The 20,764-nt window shown below is 28.7% G+C and overlaps 1 protein-coding gene across 4 annotated transcripts in view; it reads right to left on the minus strand.

Moving 5' to 3' along the window:
- LOC111619241 overlaps positions 1-20,764 on the minus strand; it is a 41,626-nt gene that overhangs the window by 14,940 nt on the left and 5,922 nt on the right. For all 4 annotated transcript variants that reach the window (XM_023360933.1, XM_023360931.1, XM_023360932.1 and 1 more), the window contains exons 2-8: positions 12,043-12,173; positions 11,743-11,848; positions 11,212-11,415; positions 10,594-10,748; positions 9,846-9,981; positions 9,404-9,640; positions 9,170-9,328 (exon numbers count right to left, since the gene is read on the minus strand). In XM_023360933.1, coding sequence (XP_023216701.1) covers positions 9,170-9,328; positions 9,404-9,640; positions 9,846-9,981; positions 10,594-10,748; positions 11,212-11,415; positions 11,743-11,848; positions 12,043-12,173 — 1,128 coding nt within the window. The remainder of the gene's footprint in view (positions 1-9,169; positions 9,329-9,403; positions 9,641-9,845; positions 9,982-10,593; positions 10,749-11,211; positions 11,416-11,742; positions 11,849-12,042; positions 12,174-20,764) is intronic.

A 20,764-nucleotide genomic window follows, 5' to 3' on the forward strand; every position in this document is an offset into this window, starting at 1 on the left:
TGTAGGATGCGATGAAAATTATTTTACTACTTCGAGCACAGAAGGCTGGATTCAATGCGTTACCTGTCGATTCTGGGTGCGCGAAGATTGCACCTTTTTTGAAAATTACTGTCAGAAATGCGATATTAATTCTAAAAAAATTAGTAAGTAGTAATGTTTATGACCTATATTTGTAATGACTATTGTTTTCCTTAATACAAAAATGAGATTATCTTTGATTTTTAATCATTAAAATGCTTCTACAGAACATTTAAACTTTATACTTACCTGCATTTCCAGCATATGAAACATTTTTGTTAACTGATAAAGCCAATATTGTTATAAGGGAAAAGACTTGGATAAACTATTTTTTCATCTGGCGGAAGTTAAGATTTACAAAAATGTTAGGATTGTTCGTGTCCCAAGGTACAAACATTGGTGTCCCGAGGTACAATCCATGATTGTACCTTGGGACAAATATCTGCAAATAATTATTTGACATTTTCTCATAAATAAAATAGCATAGGGTCAAGTGTTGCACCATATTTAATGATGTTATCAATTACTAATAGAAATATTCAATAGTCATAGCTAAAGATCAATTTGAACTTAAATTATAAAGGTTTAAAGAAAAGCGTCCCAAAGTAGAAGGATCTCCCCTAGATGAAAACCTATTCCAGGAAATTGGTTTGCTACGGGATTTGATTTTGAATGAAAGAGATGTAAATAACACACAAGACATATGCAATACATACTAAATAATAATTATAATGAGTTATTTCTAAATGTATTAACTGTGTTAAAACTTTTCTTTGCGTTGCCAGTTACTATAGCAAGTGCTGAGCGCTCTTTCAGCAAATTAAAATTAATAAAGAATTATTTCGATCCAGCATGTGTGCAGAACGCTTAATGCAATTGCTATATTAAGCATTGAAAAAGAAATTGCAAAAATTATAATTTTCCTGAAGTAATTCATGTATTAGCAAGAACAAAATCACGCTTTAAATAAACATGCATTAATATATGTTTGTGTTTGTAATTTTTTTTATTTTACAAAAAATGTAGGACCCAAATAGTTTCTTGCACCAGGGCCCCTTTATAGAGAAGGCCGGCCCTGTTATGATCGGTTAAAAATAACAATACATTTTATCGTATGATTAATCAGACTTATTAAAATTTATTAGAGAACAACGAAAATCCATATAGCCGAGAGGGCTCATGGTATGATCGCTTGATACGGGAATCAAAAGGTTTAACCAGAATCCATCATGAAAACCCGAATATCCTGATCCAATTCGAATTCGAATTCCTTAATATAGCAAACAAATACGTTACTTAATTATGTAATCATCAGATTGATTTGTTAATAAGCCGAAAAGCTTTCCCATTAAAGATTTATCTTATGTAATGTTCGAATGAATCGGTTATGAAGATAAATGAAATATCAAATTATGCCAAGATGATGTATGAAACAACTAACTTCTTTATTCTATAATGTAAGAAATGGCTGATTTCTTTTTCTTATTATACAATAAAATCTGTCTAAAACGGAACCCGAGTAAAACGAAAGTCTGCCAATACGAGTACCGCGCGATTCCGAATGCTGTAATAGGCTTCTTTGAAGATAAATTTAAAATCTATGAATATACAGTAGCTTAATGCAGAAATAATTTTTATGTAACCTCAATAAAGCATTGATTTTCATCTCTAGATAATAACTATCTGTAATAAGTAAATATTGAGATATTTCCATAGATCAGAATTATTAGGCCTATATTATTTTGGTATTTTTATGATATTCAATAATTATTGATTATAAATTTTTCATAACTCAATCGGAAATCCATCAAAATTTTAGTATTAATACGCTTTCATCAAGAATAAAGATTAGTTTTATATGTCAATGTAAGTTCTAAGAAGTATGAAAAGATAAAAAAAATTTAAAATCTGCACAATATTATATTTAAAATCGTTTTAATTCATACTTCTAAATACTACATTATGATTTTTTATATGAAAATTTACAAATGACTTTAAGAATAATTATAAAAACAAAATTAGATAGATTTCTATATCTAGAAAGAAGAAAAATTAATTATGGCACATTTAATAGGCCTAAGTAAAAAGTATATCAATTTGAACGAGCAACTATTTATTGTGACATCGTCACAATTCCGGGCTACAATTTTTAATTATATTTAATTTAAAATATATGCTTTCCACCTTAAATTAGTAGTGACTTGCTCCTGTACATCATACCTTCCTTTAACGATAGAGTCATGCAGATCATTTAACATCTTTCGGGGGAAAATTTTTGAATTAAAATAATATGACTTCCGGTTTGCATTAGAAATTATTATATAATTAATCGGGACCTTCTACCCCTATGGTTTTCATAATTGGTCTCGTCTTTCATCTATCTAACTCCGTTCTCGAAATTAAGAAAAGACAGACGGACGGACGGACGACAGTGGGAATTTACAGGTCCTCAATGTTTTCAAATTGCAATGTTTTATCTACATGAAAACTGTATTTAAACAGAATGAGAATGAATCATCTCATTAGAAATGATTATAAGCTAAGTACTAAACATCTAAGACTGCATTATTACATGGAAGATTTAACTGAATGGTTTGAATTTCCTGAAACTGGATTATTTCGGTTGAGGTAACTATCTGTTGGAAATAAATATAAATAAGCTTAACTTCTGAATAGATTTTCGTTGGTTGATTTGATGTGTTCTGCTGAATAGATCTAAGACAAAACACTAATGAAAGCTAAAATAATTAATCGGATGTTCTTTACAGATAATGGTAACTTGGGATAAATATCCTTAAATTTAGCATTTAGCATTAACAGTTTTCTTCTTTTGTAGAAATGAATAAACATCGGATCTAATTAACTATCGTCAAAATGTAATTTAATATTAAGAAAAGAAAATGACAATAATTCCTTAATTTATATCTCTTTCCTGTATTTTGTATATTTAATACAGAAAGCCTTCTACGTGTATAATATTTTATATAGACAATATCTGAAATGTGCCGGATATTACTATATATAGGGGAGATCGGGGCAAGATCGGCATGTTAAGCTTTACTTAAATTTTGTGTAATAAATACTGCTGTAAACTGAAAAAAAAAGCTTTGCATATTGTCTATTGGAATGTTACCTTACTATAGAACTGGTTAAAATCAGTTTGGAAATAAAAATAATTAAAATAATTACAACTTTACAAGAAGAGAGAAATTGACGAAGTTGCCCCGGGTATAGGGGCAAGATCGGCAACTTCTCTCTTTTTGTAAAGTTGTAATTATTTTAATTATTTTTATTAAAGTTGCCCCTGGTATAGGGGCAACAGTAATGGGGCAAGATAGGCACGTATATAAAATTATGTTATTAACAATGTATAAGTTGGAATTCACTATTAAAACAAAGAAATACAAATCCAACACCCATTTAATATTATTACAACGAAATGCAAGTTCAAAGACATATATACATGAATAACAAATGCAAACATGTTTTCATTTATCATCTGTTTGATTTTTATCCTTTGCTTCTAATGTGGCTTTATGTTGCCGATCTTACCCCGCTAGTCATGATTTCGAAACATTAAGTACAACCCTGAGAACAGAATGCCAAGCCACGATCTGGCCACGTGAATAAGTTGAAGTTACATCCTTCTAACAGGAAAAGTAACTTTCGTTATCATGGAATTATAACAAAACCTGCCAATTCAATATAAATGGAAAAAAAATATTATATGGAATTGAACGAAAATGAAAATTTGCTTGATAATTCAACTACGCTTGTTGGAGAACAATAAAAACACTACACTCAACAAGCCACCAATAAAACTCAACTGCCTAACCTATAACCAAAGTCTCCTTTTAATTTGCTTTTTAAAAAAAGCGCTTGACAAACTTGCCCCGCATGCCGAAGTTGCCCCGATCTCCCCTAGTCCTATAATTTAACCGTGTTTGCCTTTCGCACAATATTTGGTTAATAAAATTTTTGAAGACATTATTTATCATCTGTTATCTGAAGATTTACAACATAATAAATAGATTAATATTAATATTTCTAATTTTAAACTATTTTCATTACTAAATAGCTTTTAATGGTAAATAATTCTTTAATGTGATACAACAGTTTTTTTTTAATTGCATCATAAAAGATACAATTCCTAAATTGTTTAAAGTCTATTCGTGAATTTTCCCGAGTCTAAAAATCACTTTCATTTCGCAGTTAATCGCCGTTCGTTTCTACACCATTCATTTCCGAGCAACTTGCCATAGAAATTACCAAACGCAACCTGCGTTATAATCCAAATACACAATAGTATGATAGCATTACCGATGCAAGCAAACAGTGATTAACTACAAAATGGAAGAGCTTATTAGTCTAAGAGATAACTTCTCATGCTGAAATTCTACGGTGTGCATAGTAAATATTGAACAGGAATAATGCATTACGTTTTTGGATCTATTATTCTATCACGAATATATTTTTAATGAGATTATTTTTACTTTTGTATTAAATAGAGGATGAGCAATAACCTCCTAATTAGAAGAAGAGTTTTATTTCAAAATTCAAAAGATAGAAATCATAACAGTTATGTTTAACTGTTTTTATAAATTATTTGTTAAATTTATAACTCCTGGACAATAAATACATTGAAAAACTTTCGCGAAAACACCTAATTAAATTATCTAGAACCATCTTGTAGATTAATTTTCCAACTCTACATAATTATACGCTTACAAATGTAACACATATGTTAAATTACGTGTTACATAGCGATTATACGTATCATAAAACTAACAAAAATAAATAAATAAATGCTTAATTTCGTTTCTCTTAAAACTAAAAAGAAGTTAAATATATTTTTCTAATAACTAAAAAAGACACACAAATTACAGAATTTCAAAAATATTACAGTAGAAAATAACTGCAGGCAACACGATTTCTTTGGCTTAGAAGAAATTATACAATGTCAAAGCCTTAGGGAAAAGACATTCAAAGGTCTTGTATGAGATACAGAAAAGTGAAGTAAAGAAAGTAACTGTTAGGTTAAAAATTTTCAAAACATAATGATTCTGTTTTTAAAAACCAAGATAAATATACTGTATTTATATAAAAATATAAACAAAGAAAGAAACATCGAAATGAGCTATAAAAAATGAAATAAAAATGATTGAAATGCTCCTCAGAACACGTTATAAAACATAATACGATCATCAAACAAATCATAGAGAATAATAGCAGAAATACTCTCACTGGAAATATGTAGACGTTGAAATTGTTGATCATTAGAGTATAATAGAAAGTAAAATATTCAAGAATTATCTAGCATTAAAGATATAATAGAAGATTAAATAATGAAAATACATCATTTGTGTGAATAAAATTATAGCTGTTTTTATATAATTTAACTACTTAAATTACATATAAAATTTAAATTGATGATTTATGATTAAAGTAAAGCTTCCGCTAAAAAAAAAATTATATTAATCACTAATTCAAAATTTAAAACAATTTCAATAATAGCTTTAAATGAAGCTTCTAAATAATCAATAATTATCACGTTTATTAAATTATGCCTTTATTACGTATTCCAAATCAAATCAAATAAAATAAAGAGGACGATTTATTTTATTTTTAATACAGATTTAAATTGCTTTATAAATATTCAGACTGACCGATGTACTTATGTGTGTTATTAGTTTTATAAAATTAAATTTATTTATCTGTGTTTTTTTAGTTGATGAAGATTGCTCCCTTCACAAAATTCCTGGATCCATTACTGCGTTACATCAAACTGAAATTACAAGAACGTTAAAAAAAAAATACTAGATTAGAAAGGATATATTTCAAAATCATACAGATAGCAGAAAAATTGTTTTATTTCAGATTATATTCGCTTATTAAAATAAAATTCATAAACTTTATACAGTTTTATGAAACGATGTAATTTTAAAATCAATATTTCACATCATAAAAAACAAGTTTCTAGATGAATTAATAATCTTCAACCTAGAAAAAAAATCGTCATTTTTTAGTCGATGCCGAGAGATCTCTTTTAAAGATTAAAACTTTACAATATGCCTGAGAAGTTTTATGAATTTTTATTTAATTTTAACCTTGTTTTAACTGAACTTTCGTAAAAATAATTTCGTAGAAAAGGGAAAAAAACTGCATTGTTTTTATGCTTATTTTAAAGAAAATATGGTAAATTAATTTAAATCATAGAAAATACCTAAATTCAAAGTCTAACAATCAGATATATGCATTATTTTTTTTATAAACTTTAACATTTATTGATTTGAAGTTATTAAAGGTAATTAGCTTTTTTATTTTATTTTTGGAATGATAGTTAAAAATCGACGAAGCAAATTTTTGAAGTTAAACTTTTTTTTTTATCTTTTAAAACAGAAAAATAGCAAAAAATATTAAAATTTATTAGCGGCTATTTAATATTTTAATAAGAAAAATTTCAAAGATAAAATTTTCAAAAATATATCCATCTCAGCTTCATGGAGCTCAGCTAATTAAGCAATTTTTTATCATCATTTATAGCAATTCACATTGTAAGTTGAATAATAAAATTTCAACTTCAAAAGTTTTATTTATTACGTTATATTTCAACTATAAGCAATTTAAATTTGTTTTAGATGAAATCTAACTTTCACACAAGTCAGCGATCATAGTCAGCAAAGTTATAAGCGATAAGTCAGCAAATATGTTTAAAAAAAATTATATAAAAGCATAAAACTGAACGGATTGTTTTCATAAAACGATTTCTAGATAAATATGCATTTTTTTATTTTTTATTTTTAAATCTTTAAAGCCCGAATATTATATTTAAAAAATATAATAAATTTAGCAATATTTCTATAGAGATATATCCTGTTATTTAATTTGTATCGAACACTTGCTGTTTCTCGAACGCAATTTATATTTACAGTACCTAAAGTAGAGATGTATACCTCTTTCAACTTTAAATAAGCTGAATTTCTGGATAGCTTCAACCAGATTTTTAAAAATAAAATTTTTAGTACTAGTCTTTTCATTGGAGTTGCTGAGAAATCACTCGTAAACCTAAATGAATATTGCACCGGAAAAGACTATATCATGAAGAGTGCAGACATTTAAGCACATCTCCACGTACGCAGATACAGAATTTAAAACTATCACGTATTATTTTACATTCATCCTTTATAAAATGCAATATAAAAATCGGAAATAGATAAAGCTTAAAAAATTTTTTTTTAAATGCTGATTAGAGAATTAAAAAAAAATAATAAAATAAAATAAAAAGGAGACATGAAAAATTAATCCTCTCACTTGAGTTACTGATGATAAAATGCAGGGAGCAGAAAACAATTTTCTCCTTTCAGTATTGTCTATGGAAAATCCTGACATTTTATTGACCTTTCAATTGAGCTGTTTTAAAGTTCGGTCATGTTTTTAGATTTAAAATGTTTAACCAATTAGCTACAGAATTGAATCAGATAAAAAGTTCTTTAAACGCTATTGCAACTTTTCGGAAAAGATAAATATATCGATTCCGTTTTTAAATAAAGGAAGGCAAATATAATCGAAACTTATAAAGGTTTAAAAGTGTACAGTACATTAAAGCTTCGAGAAAAAAAAATAAATTTAGTTTTAGGCAATTGCAAAAAGTTAAACTTGATTTTCTACTCTCTTCAGACTTATCAATCATCGATGTAATGATCATTTTTCTTTTTATATATATATATATATATTTTATCGTTTTTATTTAAATGAAAATAAAATTATTGTCGATTTTATTACATGTTTTATCGATAAAATTTAATCATATATTATTTTATTCTTACTTTATTTAGTTTATTTTTTTAAATCTACTCTTTAAAAAATCTAGTTTTGGCGTGTAAAATTTTATCGATTAAACCTTGGCAGGATTATTTGTATCGCTCGAAAGATTTTAAACATTATACTTAGTTAATAAAATTATTAAAAATATATATTTAATAACTTCATATTTTATTTTTATATAATTATGGGATTTGTTATATAAAGGAGCTATGCTATGTAAGAATTATGTAAACTCGTGCTGTAATGCATTAATATAAATTTCTTATAATAAATAAATAAATAATCCGAAGCAAAACAATCAAAATTTCTGTTTCTAAATATGAACTAAATTAAATTCTTAAAATTTTCTATACGTTTATTGAGTTGTTTCTGTTTAGTCTATAGAAAATCTATGAAATTGCGTTTCCAGTTATTCTCTATTTTTAAAGAATAATTAGAACAATAAACTTTCAATGCGGAAGCAAAATCAAGATAAAAGTCGTTTAATTATAAATAATATATAATGAAAGCGAAAGTCTATTCATCTTCACTAGCTTAATTTACTGAAAATAAACTAAATAAACAAATTCATTAACTATGAATCATTTTTAATTTAATTTTAAATTAAAATTACTTTACAAAAACACAACAAATTAATAACAAGGTAATTATTTTTATATCATATTCTCGTCAGTTTTTAATTTTATTTATGCTTTGAAAATTTCAATAAATTATTATTAGACTCTAATATATTTTTTTAGAGAAGATATTTTTATATTACTTTAATTCTTCATTATCCAATATCACATACACTCAAACCGAAAAGATCATAATTTAATTGAGTCCCTGTACCTTTTATTAAATGATATCTAATTTAAATATTAATTGTATAACATGTTTTACGGCATATAAGACGAAACTTTTGTCCAAAAATCGCCTTACGAAGTTGCTACGGGCTAATGAATTCTCCAAACGGCCTTTAGTAAGCTACAGATAACCTCTACCTTGTCCGACTCTTGAATAGAAATGTTAATGTTTAATTAAACATATTATTATTATTACTTTTTTAAAACCAGAATACAGTGAAAAAATTGGGGCCGACTGCCCAAAGGCACAAAAGAACTTAAGCAAATTAATACTTTTTCTTAAATATTCAGTGATGAAATGGGAGTTTGTCTTATATATCGTAAAATACTGTATTTAATACTTCCATTATTAAATATATATTTAGAAGCAATTGAAAGGGAGCAGAGACTAAATTTTCAGCTTATATGTGATTATAACCGTAGGAAGTAACATAAACCAGTAGTAGTTCCATTTAGAGATATCAATTCTCACTAAAACTTACTTCGTAAACTGAGTGGTTCCAGACAGACGGAACCTCCGCATGATGTTTTGCAGCATTTTTCATTACCTTGGCATTCGTGATCGTGTTCGCATTGACTCGTACAATTATTTATTAAATAGTCGTTCGGGCATTCACCGATCTTGTCCGCATAACTCTTACCTAAAAAATTAATAAATATAGATATGAATTCGAGTTTATTATTATTATTTTTTGCAGTGATAACAAACAATAAACCTTTGTTAGTGACGTCATGTATTTCTTTATCGGTACAATTTAGTGAAACGCAACAAGGGTCGTCCGGAATTGTAACTTCGATGCACTCGGGCCTTGAATTTCCTGATTTAGTATAAGGATGCAAACATCTACTTCTACATTCTGTTTTATTACTTCCTTTGCAAATACACTTTAACTCACAACCGACTGTAAATTCCTTGGAAACTCCGTAAGTAGAATTATCGTATTCGCAACCATCTGAAAAATCAAATTAATAAATTGGGTTTTATCGATTTGATAACATTTTATAGATTTAAATTTAAAAATAAAATATTTATTATCTTTACGGGAAATGATCATTTAGCTCAATTGTAGATTTATTGGTGACACTTCACCTCTTGACTTTTTACTGAACCATCGTAATAAGGGTTCAAGTGGGTTAAGATGATTTATTTAAAATTACCTTCGGTGAATATCGTGACAATTTCCGACGAGGAACCGAGTTTCTTGGCCTCTGAGTCTTCCCAAACCAAAACTCTAATTTCATAAGCTGTGTACGGTTTCAAATTATTGATAGTCATTAACGGTGTATTTCCTATCTGCAAAAGAAAATATAAATATTATTGTTTCTAAATTATTCTTCCGTGTAACTTTCTTTATTTACTTTTAAGAGGATTCAATCGATTATTTTTCTAAAAAAATATATACATATATTTTATCGCTTCGTTGATCATCCAAAGAAGAGTTGACACCGTTCGCTTCGGGTCAATGACCTACTTAGGACACGGTTCCATTTATTTATATTTGTTACTCGATAAATAGTAACTATTTTGTGAAAATTAAAACTCGTACCATGCTAATAGTAAACGCTCTCTTGATTATTTTCCCACAGGCCTAATGTTATGTGTGAAAGCCTCGACATGTAACAAAATCACTCTTCCTTATTATCCCGACAAATTATTCTTATATTCCTTGGCATACTATTAATAAAAACATACTTAAATATTCGAACAAAATTATTTTTAAACGAAAATATCCATTAAATAACTCTTCGCCGATTAATCAATGAAATCGAACAGTGCAACATCTAACATTTTTTCCAAAATGTCTTACTTTATGCAGTGTTTTAAGAATAGATTTGGGTTTAAATTAAACAATGATTTGTTCTTCAAAATATAGTTAAATAAAAGAATAAAATAAATCTTAAGTACTTGAATTTGAGTCCAATTTTGATCTTCTCTTCGACGATACTGGACAACATATCCGGATTCATAATCGGGCAGTTTAAAATCATCCCAAGCCAGAGTTAATGAATCGGGAGTTTTTTTCGGAACCAATAATTTCGGTGGCGTTGGCAAAGGAGTATCTATAAATGAAATTATAAAAGCAAATATAAATAGCGTTGACTAATTAGATTAACGATAATCGTTATTTTTGCAAAATTTATTTTAAGAAATCAATCTGGAAAACAATTGCGAATATTTTAAGGAAAAGTATATCAGATAGGCTATTGTTAAAAGAATAATAAATAATTTTTAATATGTATGACATTTTTCACAAGTGAGATATATCTTCAATTGAAAACTAATCAATAATACTGTAACTGGTTTCAAAGAATCCGAAAATAATTTATCAGCTATTCGCTTGGACGATCACATTGAGTCATGGAAATAGTGATTATCATGGAACCATCTCATCATTCTGTTTCCCATCGCTAACAGGAAAATGGTTGTAACCTCTGACCTCAACACACTCGTGGCTACATCGCCACTGAAGTGGAAAAGTCGGGACACTGAAGAATTCCCGGAAATAAGGAAAACTATCACTACCTTTACAATGATAGACGACGCAACATCGATCGGTCTCGTCTGGTAATTCTTCACATGATGGATCACTGATAGTGCCTGGACGGAAGTTGCATCGTTCCCGACATTCCGTTTTGCCATTCTGCATGCACGTGCACGTTTGATCACATCCCACGTGGAATACTTCACCAAGACCTACGTAAGAAGTATCGTTGATGCTGCAACCGTCTGTAAAGACAAAATTGTCTTTCAAAATCGAATTTATAAATTTTTCTTCTGTAAATCAATTTTTTTACTATTACAATCGTATCAATAAAGCATGAAGAAAAAAATATAAAACTCTAGACAGTAGTAATATATATTTTTCACAATATCATTTAATACCATTAAATATCCCTTACATTATCATAAAACAAATGAATAACTTTTATTAATTTAAGTTTATAATTTATTTTTATTTGCCATAACTACAGTCTATTCTAAAGAAAACCGTTATAAACATTTTTGAACAAATAATATATCGTATCCTATTTAACTAATGAATCAAATAATCACCTTTCGTTTTAATTAGAGCAATTTCACGTCCATCGACTCCTTCCACTTTCACAAAATACTCGGTATTAGGCCGAAGATTCATTAATTTAGCAGTTCCTTCGGATGACTAGAGGAAAAAAGGAATAAAATTTATACATTTTGAAGAGGAAACGTTTAAAGGTTAAGTTCTATAATAGGCCAGGAAAACGTTAAATTATTTATGAATATTAGGCTATCATCTGGGGATCGATTTCGTCCTATTTTTTTTTTTTTTCTTTCTTATCACGACTAAAGGTAAATGGCTTCAAGGCAAGAACTTACTTCAACATCTAACCAGATGGTCTCATTGCCCTTGTAGTTGTTTGAGTAAGAAACTGTAGCATTTTTTGAATTTCTCCATCTAATAGACAATGAGTTGTGAGTAGCTTCTGTCCTTTGTATCATTAAGGGACCTGAAAAGTATAAATCGATGTAAAGAAATAAAAATTTTAAATGCCAAATAATATTTGGAAATATAATAATAATAATAATAATAATACTCTTTCAGGAAGAATAATGTGCAATTATTATTAAAATATCTCGAGTGATANCCATTTTAGACTTTCAATTAAAATAAATTACTTTGTATAATTAAATATAAATTATTTACTTTTAATTTTATTAAAATACAAAATAAACAAATTCATTTTAATAACTAACTTTAGAAAATATTTACATTTACACATCTACAGAGTATAAAATATTATATTTTTACATACAATGTAACATATAAAAGGATTCAAATCTTGCTATACAGTGAAGTTTTTAATAATCCTAAAAATATTTATATTCTGACAATAGACTTATAAATATCATCCTTAACACACTTACGAAATATTAATCAGAGTTAACATTTTCTACATTCCTACTATAAAAATCCGGGACCTTTTTTTTATACAGAACTAATACCGTAAAAATCCTACCGAATCTAGATTGCAATTTGATGGTTCTGTCTTGTATTCGAAGTAGTTTAAGGCCAGGTAATTGCCTAGATCACAAAGTCCCGTCAATCTCCAACCGTTAAAAACGGATCTCTTGTTTTTTTTTTTTTTTTCCTTCTTCTTCCAGTTAAGAATCGCAGCCAGGATTATAGCCGGCTAGAGGCGGTGATTGCTATCGCTGTATATAAAGCTGCAGAATAGACACTTGGATGTGACCTCAATATTCCATCTTTAAATCTTGCCACACACGTTGTTTTAGATTCTGATAGCTTCTTTTTGTTTTAAGAATGGTCTATAGTCTGGCGCCGCACTAAATAGACTAAATGGTAAGTAATTTTGAATACTGGGAACTATGTGGGTCGAATACTTTTATAACTTATCAAATTGCGAGCGGTCTTTTTTTATTACTTCAGATAGAGACTACTACTTTATTGAATCTTTTAATGAATATTTCGGCGGAGATCAATAAATGCATTGGTATTCGTCAAATGGCATTAGTTAAAAAAATATTCAGGGATCTTTGATGTTTAAGCTGTTTTATAGGTAAAATTTTTTTTATCTTTTTTTTTTCCTCGTCATCTACGTCGAAACTTCAATGCCTATAAGTATTATTGAAGGATTCGATTATAAGAAGTACTGAATGACACCTTACACGAGATACAACAGTGAAAGAAATCACCAAATAAACTAGGCTTCAACCTGTTTCCTGTTTCTTAATACTTTATATCCTTTGTAAAGAACCTTAAAGCACTTGGTAATTTCCTTTGCTATGGATGTTAAAGATTTTTTACACGGAGATTTATACAGATAAATACGTATAAAAACATAAATAATGTTCCTTCTGCTGTTGAAAAATTGTTATTTAATTATATAATATAATAAGAAAGAATTAATATTAAATTATTATTTATTTTTTTTTTTTTGAAAATGCGATAGGATATAATAAAGTATAAAATGTTGCCTATGGGTTATTATAGAATATGGGAAGAGATGGAGCGGAAGAAATTCGCCCCCGGGGCGCTAATGCATAGAGATAATACAATTGTCACCTCAATTCTCCGTGAAAATGAGTTCCAGAGCGGTTTTTTTCGAGCAAAGAAGAGCCGCTGCTCCACCCATTTTATATAAATATGAAACAATTTTATTCATGCTTAAATGAAAAAATAGTTGAATAAGATGATAAAATATGACTTCTTACAGCTTGACATGTCGTAAAACTTAAAATGTAAATAATTTCTATATCCAAAATGTCTGCTATTGACAGCGGCGCCAGACTGAGGAAGTTGTGCAAGGCAGAGAGGCTATCAGCATCTAAAACAGTACTCGGCATCATGTGCAAATGTCACGACAGAACAATCGCATTCAGCTGTGTACCATGTAGTGCAGAGGATGAAATCGATAATCGATAGTGATGAGGGCACATCGAACAGCTATGTTAGCGTGTTGAAGGGCTGGACCTGCTCTATAAATTCCGAAACAATAGGACCCTAATGGAAATTTCTCCCTTGCTATTCTCTTTCATGTTCATCTTAATGTACTAAATAAATCTACACTTATACTAAGATTTACGAGTAACTTACAACAAAGTTTTGCTTTGTTTCGTATAAGTTTACAATTACAAAGAATAAGTAACGATGTTGATTGATTTTTCGAGCAAAAAAAAAAAAACAGTTTAATTTATTTTTAAAAAATAAATTAAGCTCTTTCTTTTTGTTACCACAGTTGTCTTTTGAAGGAATTTTTTCTTCTTCTTCTTCTCCGATTCTGATTAGTCATTTTTTTTGTAGCATTTTCATCTTAAGCATAAAAAAACTATCAGTTAGATACTATATTAGTCTAATTCGCTCCACGGTGCAGCTGACGTTTCTTAATTGCATTGATGCAGTTGCCTGGGCGATCACTCCTATCATCCGTGGCACATCCGACAGTTGGCACAGGCATAACAATCAATTCATACCCAATATAAACGTTAACTTAACCATGACGAAAAGGCAGGTGATACTCGAATGTCGATGGCAGAAGACAGCAAATTGTCCTTCGCACAGTAAATATTTAAAAGTCTAATTTTTTATTTAAATAAAAAATAAAGATCACGTACTGTTTGTGGGATACAATACTTAAACGAATAGAAATTCTCTTAAATTAAATTACATCAAACAATTTCCTTAAAAGAAAATTATTTACCGACTCCTAAATTTGTTTTCCATTCGTTAAAGTTATGCAATTGTGAAATTGCACTCTTGGTTTTCTTTTATTGTATATATCAACAAGTATTTGGAGATAATCATTGTTTGTTTAACAAACTTAAATAAAAGGAAATTTACTTCTTTCTTTCTCTAACCCTTCTTTTTTTTCGCGTTAGGCTATTGTAATCTTATTGCCTTCAATGTACTACAGATTCTTCTATATGCAAAACGTGGATAGCCTAGCTATTTTGAATTCAGTTGAACGGATAAATAGAAAAGCACATTTTCTCTTTTCGGAGAATTTCATGCAGAAGATTCGGGCTTAGTATGCACTAGTATCACTCAAAAGAAAAAAAAACAAACATTATAAGCCTTAACAGCATAAAAAGAATACGTTATTATTCCGTCGTATAACCTACACAATATTGTGTGTGCTTGACTTAAGGCAAAAGAAATGGATCTGGAAAAATATTACATTTATTTAAATTAGCAATAATGGCATTTATCGAGAGTTTAAACGTGCTGAAATATTGTATACGCACGTCTGCCTGGTTTAAATGTTAATTCGCGTACCGAATGCTCATCTAAAGTTAATGACCATTTACAACCTAAATGTTTACATGTCAAAACATATATATTTTACATAAGTTAAATCTAGAAACAGAGTAACGTAGAAGATCGTTCGGACCGTATCGTGTAAATTTAATATGGGTAAAGAGCTCGGTACAATGTTTAAAAAAGGAAGACATTCAGTTTTATTATTTGTTTAATCACTAGGCAAAGACATTTTCCAGAACCGATATTAGACAAGCAGGCTTTCACTAACATGAGGTATATGAGTCAGCCATTAAACTAATGAGAAAGAGGACTGCTAGATGTTAATTGTATAACTACCAGACACATGAGTCATCGTTCTTTCTATGAAGTAACTTAACGAAATTGTCTGTGAAATAGGTCTTCTAATTCTATTTTGAAATTTCTTTTGTATGTTTGCTATTATCAGTATACTACTCTTATCAATTTTCAGAGAAAATTTATATACATATATATATAAATTTTTTTTTTCTGCTTCCTTTATTTTTCCTCCCTCTCCTCTATTAATAAAACAAAAGTCGACATAAAGATTCCATTATAGAAGATTTCTTTCTTTTAAAATTGTCCAATTTATTCGACTCTCCTCATTCTCATCCTGACGGTCGATTTGACTTTATTTTTAATAAAGATGCGACTCCTCTTTTCTTTTCTTTTTTTTACCTCTGAATAAGAAACAGCATTAAATTCTGAATCTCAAATAATTATTAAACATATGAAATAAAGAGGTTTCTTCTTCTTTCTTTTTTTTTTTTTTCTTATATTTTTAATTAAGAAAATCGATGTCACTTTTCCAGCATCCATCGCAGTGTGTAGGAATATAAACTATCCGTCGGATGAACGATAAATATGGAAGAAAAATGTAAAAATCGGATAATGCATGTATTTCCACTGTAGTTTATTCACTAAATGCCGGACCATGATATTTATGACTGCTATTCGTGGGACTTGCCAGAGGCATACCGGATTACTACTACAGAGAGCGTCTTGTGGGTTAAAGCCGCTATACCACACACTTTAACCGTCTCACCCCTCCCGCATGTCGTTTGGGATAGCATAAACGAAAGCATTTACACACACAAACACACACGGGTGGTAAGTTCCCGACAGGCTTCGGGCAATATTATTCTTCTATCTAGCTTTGTTTCTATGGGATTTCTATGATGCTGCGTACTCGTGTGTCTGCACATCAATCTGTCTCTTCGAACTCGTCTCTTCTCTTATAAATGTTTAATTAATTTAATGGTTAAAGTTACTATTTAATGTGTCTTAAAACGTTTTAAACCAAAATTATGTCAATTAGAATCTTAATTTTGTCTTATTACGATGCAATTCCAGGCACTTTGGAAAGAAAATGATCAATTGTGCAAATTATACTAAAAGTTAATAATATATTTTAGATAAATAGGCGTATTTGTCATTCTTGTTGCTTTACAATTCATTTGCCGGTACTTTACTTCTTATGGAAAATGATTAAAGTGATTGTATCTGATTACAATTAGTATATAACTTATACCTGGTCACTGTCTACATCCAACAGTAATTATACTCTAGTGATCAATGATTATTCCATACAAGTATGGAATAATTATTGATCACTAGAGTGTAATTGTAATCGGAGGATGGCGGAGCGACTCTCCATTTTACTAATGTACAGCAACGGATATTAGGCTTGTCGTTTGGGAAACGAGCCAACTTCGAGCTTGTCCAAATGGTGAGTAAAAATGGCAACCAACCATGCATTTCGCTCCATGTAATGGACCATGACTCCGGGACCAGTAGGTGGTTCATCGGGGCCAACTTTAATCGCCCTGAAAAAAACATTCTTGAAGGAAAAAAACCCTTACTTCGTTCTATAATATCGTAACAGCTTTAATTAATAATATTTATAAAATGCAAAAAACCTATATATACACTTATATATATAGTTATATATTTAATAAAATTAGCAGTGTTCCTGTAGTTAGGTCTTTGCCTCAAGCTTTCTTTGTTCGGTTAAACCTATACTTTGATGTGATAAATTAAATTTTGTTTCTTCTTCTTTACCTTAATTCGATTTAATTCTATCCTATTCTTTTCTCAGTTCTTTAATTTAATTTAATCTAGAGAAAGATAAAGTTGGTCACTGCTCTAAATCTTCCCAACATTTGTTATCTTATTTTTCTCTTTATTTAAATTTCGGTATAAGAAATATATGTATATTATTTTTTTAAAAAGTAATACAACTGAAAATCTAAAATTAGATGTAACAAATTACAATTGATCTACGTATATTATTTACAGCTAATCTATGTGGTCTTTGTACAGAACGTTCTACTTGAAACATGATGCCATCTAATCGCTAGCTGATGCTCAATCTTTACAATTAGTCACCTGGGATGTCCAATACATGACACAGTTTCTCTTTAGTCCTTCACCATCGACATTTGTCACTTGCCTAATCTCATGTCACGTGACAACGTGTCGTAATGTTCGTAAATAAAGTCTTAATTGATGAACGAAAGCCTCCAATTTCTGCTCGGATAGAAATTATTTTAGAATGTCGTCTCGTTAAAACGATTTTCCCAATCGATTTGCTCTTTACGTTTTCACCCGCAATGTTTAATCGATTTCAATTTTGTAAGAAATCTAGAAAACGATTACCAATCTATTACAGTTTCAGATTTGAACAGATCCGAGGAAATAGAATCGAATGAATGTATTTTTAAATCTACTTTTTTTTTTTTTTTAATTTAATAAATAAAAATCGCATATAGATATTTAATACTCCATTTAAAACCGAAGTTCCGATAAATTTTAAATTTCATAATCGATTTTTAATGCAATCCGGTAAACGATTAATCGTTAAACAGAGTTTTATGGAACTACTTCGTTTATTATATTTNCCTATTTCAGGAAGGATTTTATTGCCACGTGACTTTACTTTTATGATTTTATAAAAATAAAATAGATAAATAAGTTTTAGATTTACATAATATAAAAAATAGCGAGATAATTTATGTCTTTAAGTTTAATCTCAAGATATAATCTCTAAATTTTTAATTATTCTAATAACAATTAAACCAGAATATTTAATAAAAAAAATTTAAATTAACCAATCAGTCAAAAATAGTGTAAAATATTTGTTAACGCTACAATAGTTTTCAAAATTTCTGTTACTTAATATCGATAAATTATTGTTCTTTTATGACAAAATGACATTAAATAAATTTGTAATTCAAAACTATAAAATAACATAAATTATTGGTAAAGAGACCTTCTATAATTCTAATTGGATTGGTAACAAATAAAGTCTAGTTCAGTTATAATTGCTATAGTTGTAATCAAAGCAAGGAGGATGACGATGTTTAGGTGTCACAATCTAGCCTCCATCTAGAAATACTTTAATTCCACACTTATGAGCAATTGAGGTCGACCTTGAGTATGTTCACAATTCAATCACTAAAAGATTTGTAAGCAATTTCCTGTATGAATTAAGATTATTTTGAGGTCAAGAAGGTCTAATAAGCAATTATTTGGTCAAAAGAATTTCCTACATCAGGTAACGCATCTGAGATGACCAAAAGAAAAGAATTTAAAATATTACCGGTAGAGATGGGGCCAACACGCAGGTCAGACAACGTGTTCGATTACAGTTGCCAATAGTGGGCCTACTGCATTCTGAAAACCAATTTAAAGAGATGTGTAATACAAAAGGAGGGCAGTTGTATCTTCCCAACTGTTTCCTGATGTGTCATTTGGCACAAAAGAGATAGTTAACGAGAAAAATCCTGAATGGCTCAACTTGATCGCGTTGACATCAAACTGTCAACAGTAAACGAATTATTTCCTTTTATGTTCAGGTTTCCTGTTAAGATTTAAATCATTCATAGACAATGTTTAACGCCAAACAATCGTTAATAATTATCATTCTTGAAATTATTTAGGGCATCTTTTCTTTTAATGGTATTCTGTAATTACAAATAGACCTACTCTTCGAAATTATGTATTGATATCTTGTACATTTGGATATGTGTCAAGATTTTATTTGTATATTTAATTACAATTACAATAAGATCTTACATTAACAATCACGATCTATATTAGTGAACTTTACAATAATGCTAATTAATATCAGCATTAAAATAAAATGCTTGATAATTTCCAATATTAGTTCTAAAATTTTATAAAGTATTTCCTAAATATTACTTTTTTTTTCAGAAATTATCTAGAATAAATCTATTTTATACATCAAAATTTTTTGGAATATTTATCTAAATTATATTTTATCCCATTTTGGCTTAAAAATGTTAACATGTGATGATAATGAAATACAGGATCTTATTTACAATTTGTCACTTCACGTATATCTTAATTACATCTTAATATTTGACAAGTAATTTGTGATAAGATAATTTGATAAATGACACATAAATTATCAAATTTGTCATATTATGTAAACGTCTAGTAACTTTGAATATATAAATATGCCGATCAAATTTGAATATATATCTGTAAATAAATCCTTAAAAGATCGTAATCATGCATGGCATTACATACGCTTAGGTTTAACTAGTTTATCTTCAGTACACGTAGTTTATAAAATTCCCCATTATCAAGGACAATCGGGTTTAACTTAAGAAGAAGAAGGGGGAAAAAACAAAAAAAGAAAAAAAAACTGAAATGAAACCAGGTCGAGACATAATATTGCACAAATATAATCTTGTTTTATAAAATAAATATTTCCTGTAAGAATATTTTATATTTCTAGGACAAAAAGTGTTTTGAAAATTTTAAGATCTATCATAAATTATTCTTTTTTTCGAGCAAATGATATCGTCAACTGATATAAGTTATATACCTTGACTGTTTTTAGCCTAGATTATAAAGGAAATAGTCAATTATAAGTTTTTAAAAGGAAAATTAGCCTGTCTGTTCAATAATTATACTTTCAAAACTGTATAATTTAAATTAGGTTTTAAAATAAAAGATTTTAAAATAAATTTCCAGATAAATACGTAATCATACAAACAAATGGCATGATTAAGGAACTTCTATAATCAATATCAATAGCATAAAGATATGCCTAACTATTGTTCAAAGTTTAAAAAATTACTCAATGGCATCAGCTAATGTATAAAGTTTTTCTAAAACTATAATAAAATAAAAGATTTTAAAATCAATTTCCAGATAAATACGTAATCATACAAACAAATGGCATGATTAAGGAACTTCTATAATCAATATCAATAGCATAAAGAATCAATTGAAGAAAATTATGGTGCGCGGCATCAGTTCAATGGCTTA

Source organism: Centruroides sculpturatus, unplaced genomic scaffold (genome assembly GCF_000671375.1).
Source record: "Centruroides sculpturatus isolate CEXI.00-Female unplaced genomic scaffold, Cexi_2.0 scaffold114, whole genome shotgun sequence".
NCBI lineage: Eukaryota > Metazoa > Arthropoda > Arachnida > Scorpiones > Buthidae > Centruroides > Centruroides sculpturatus.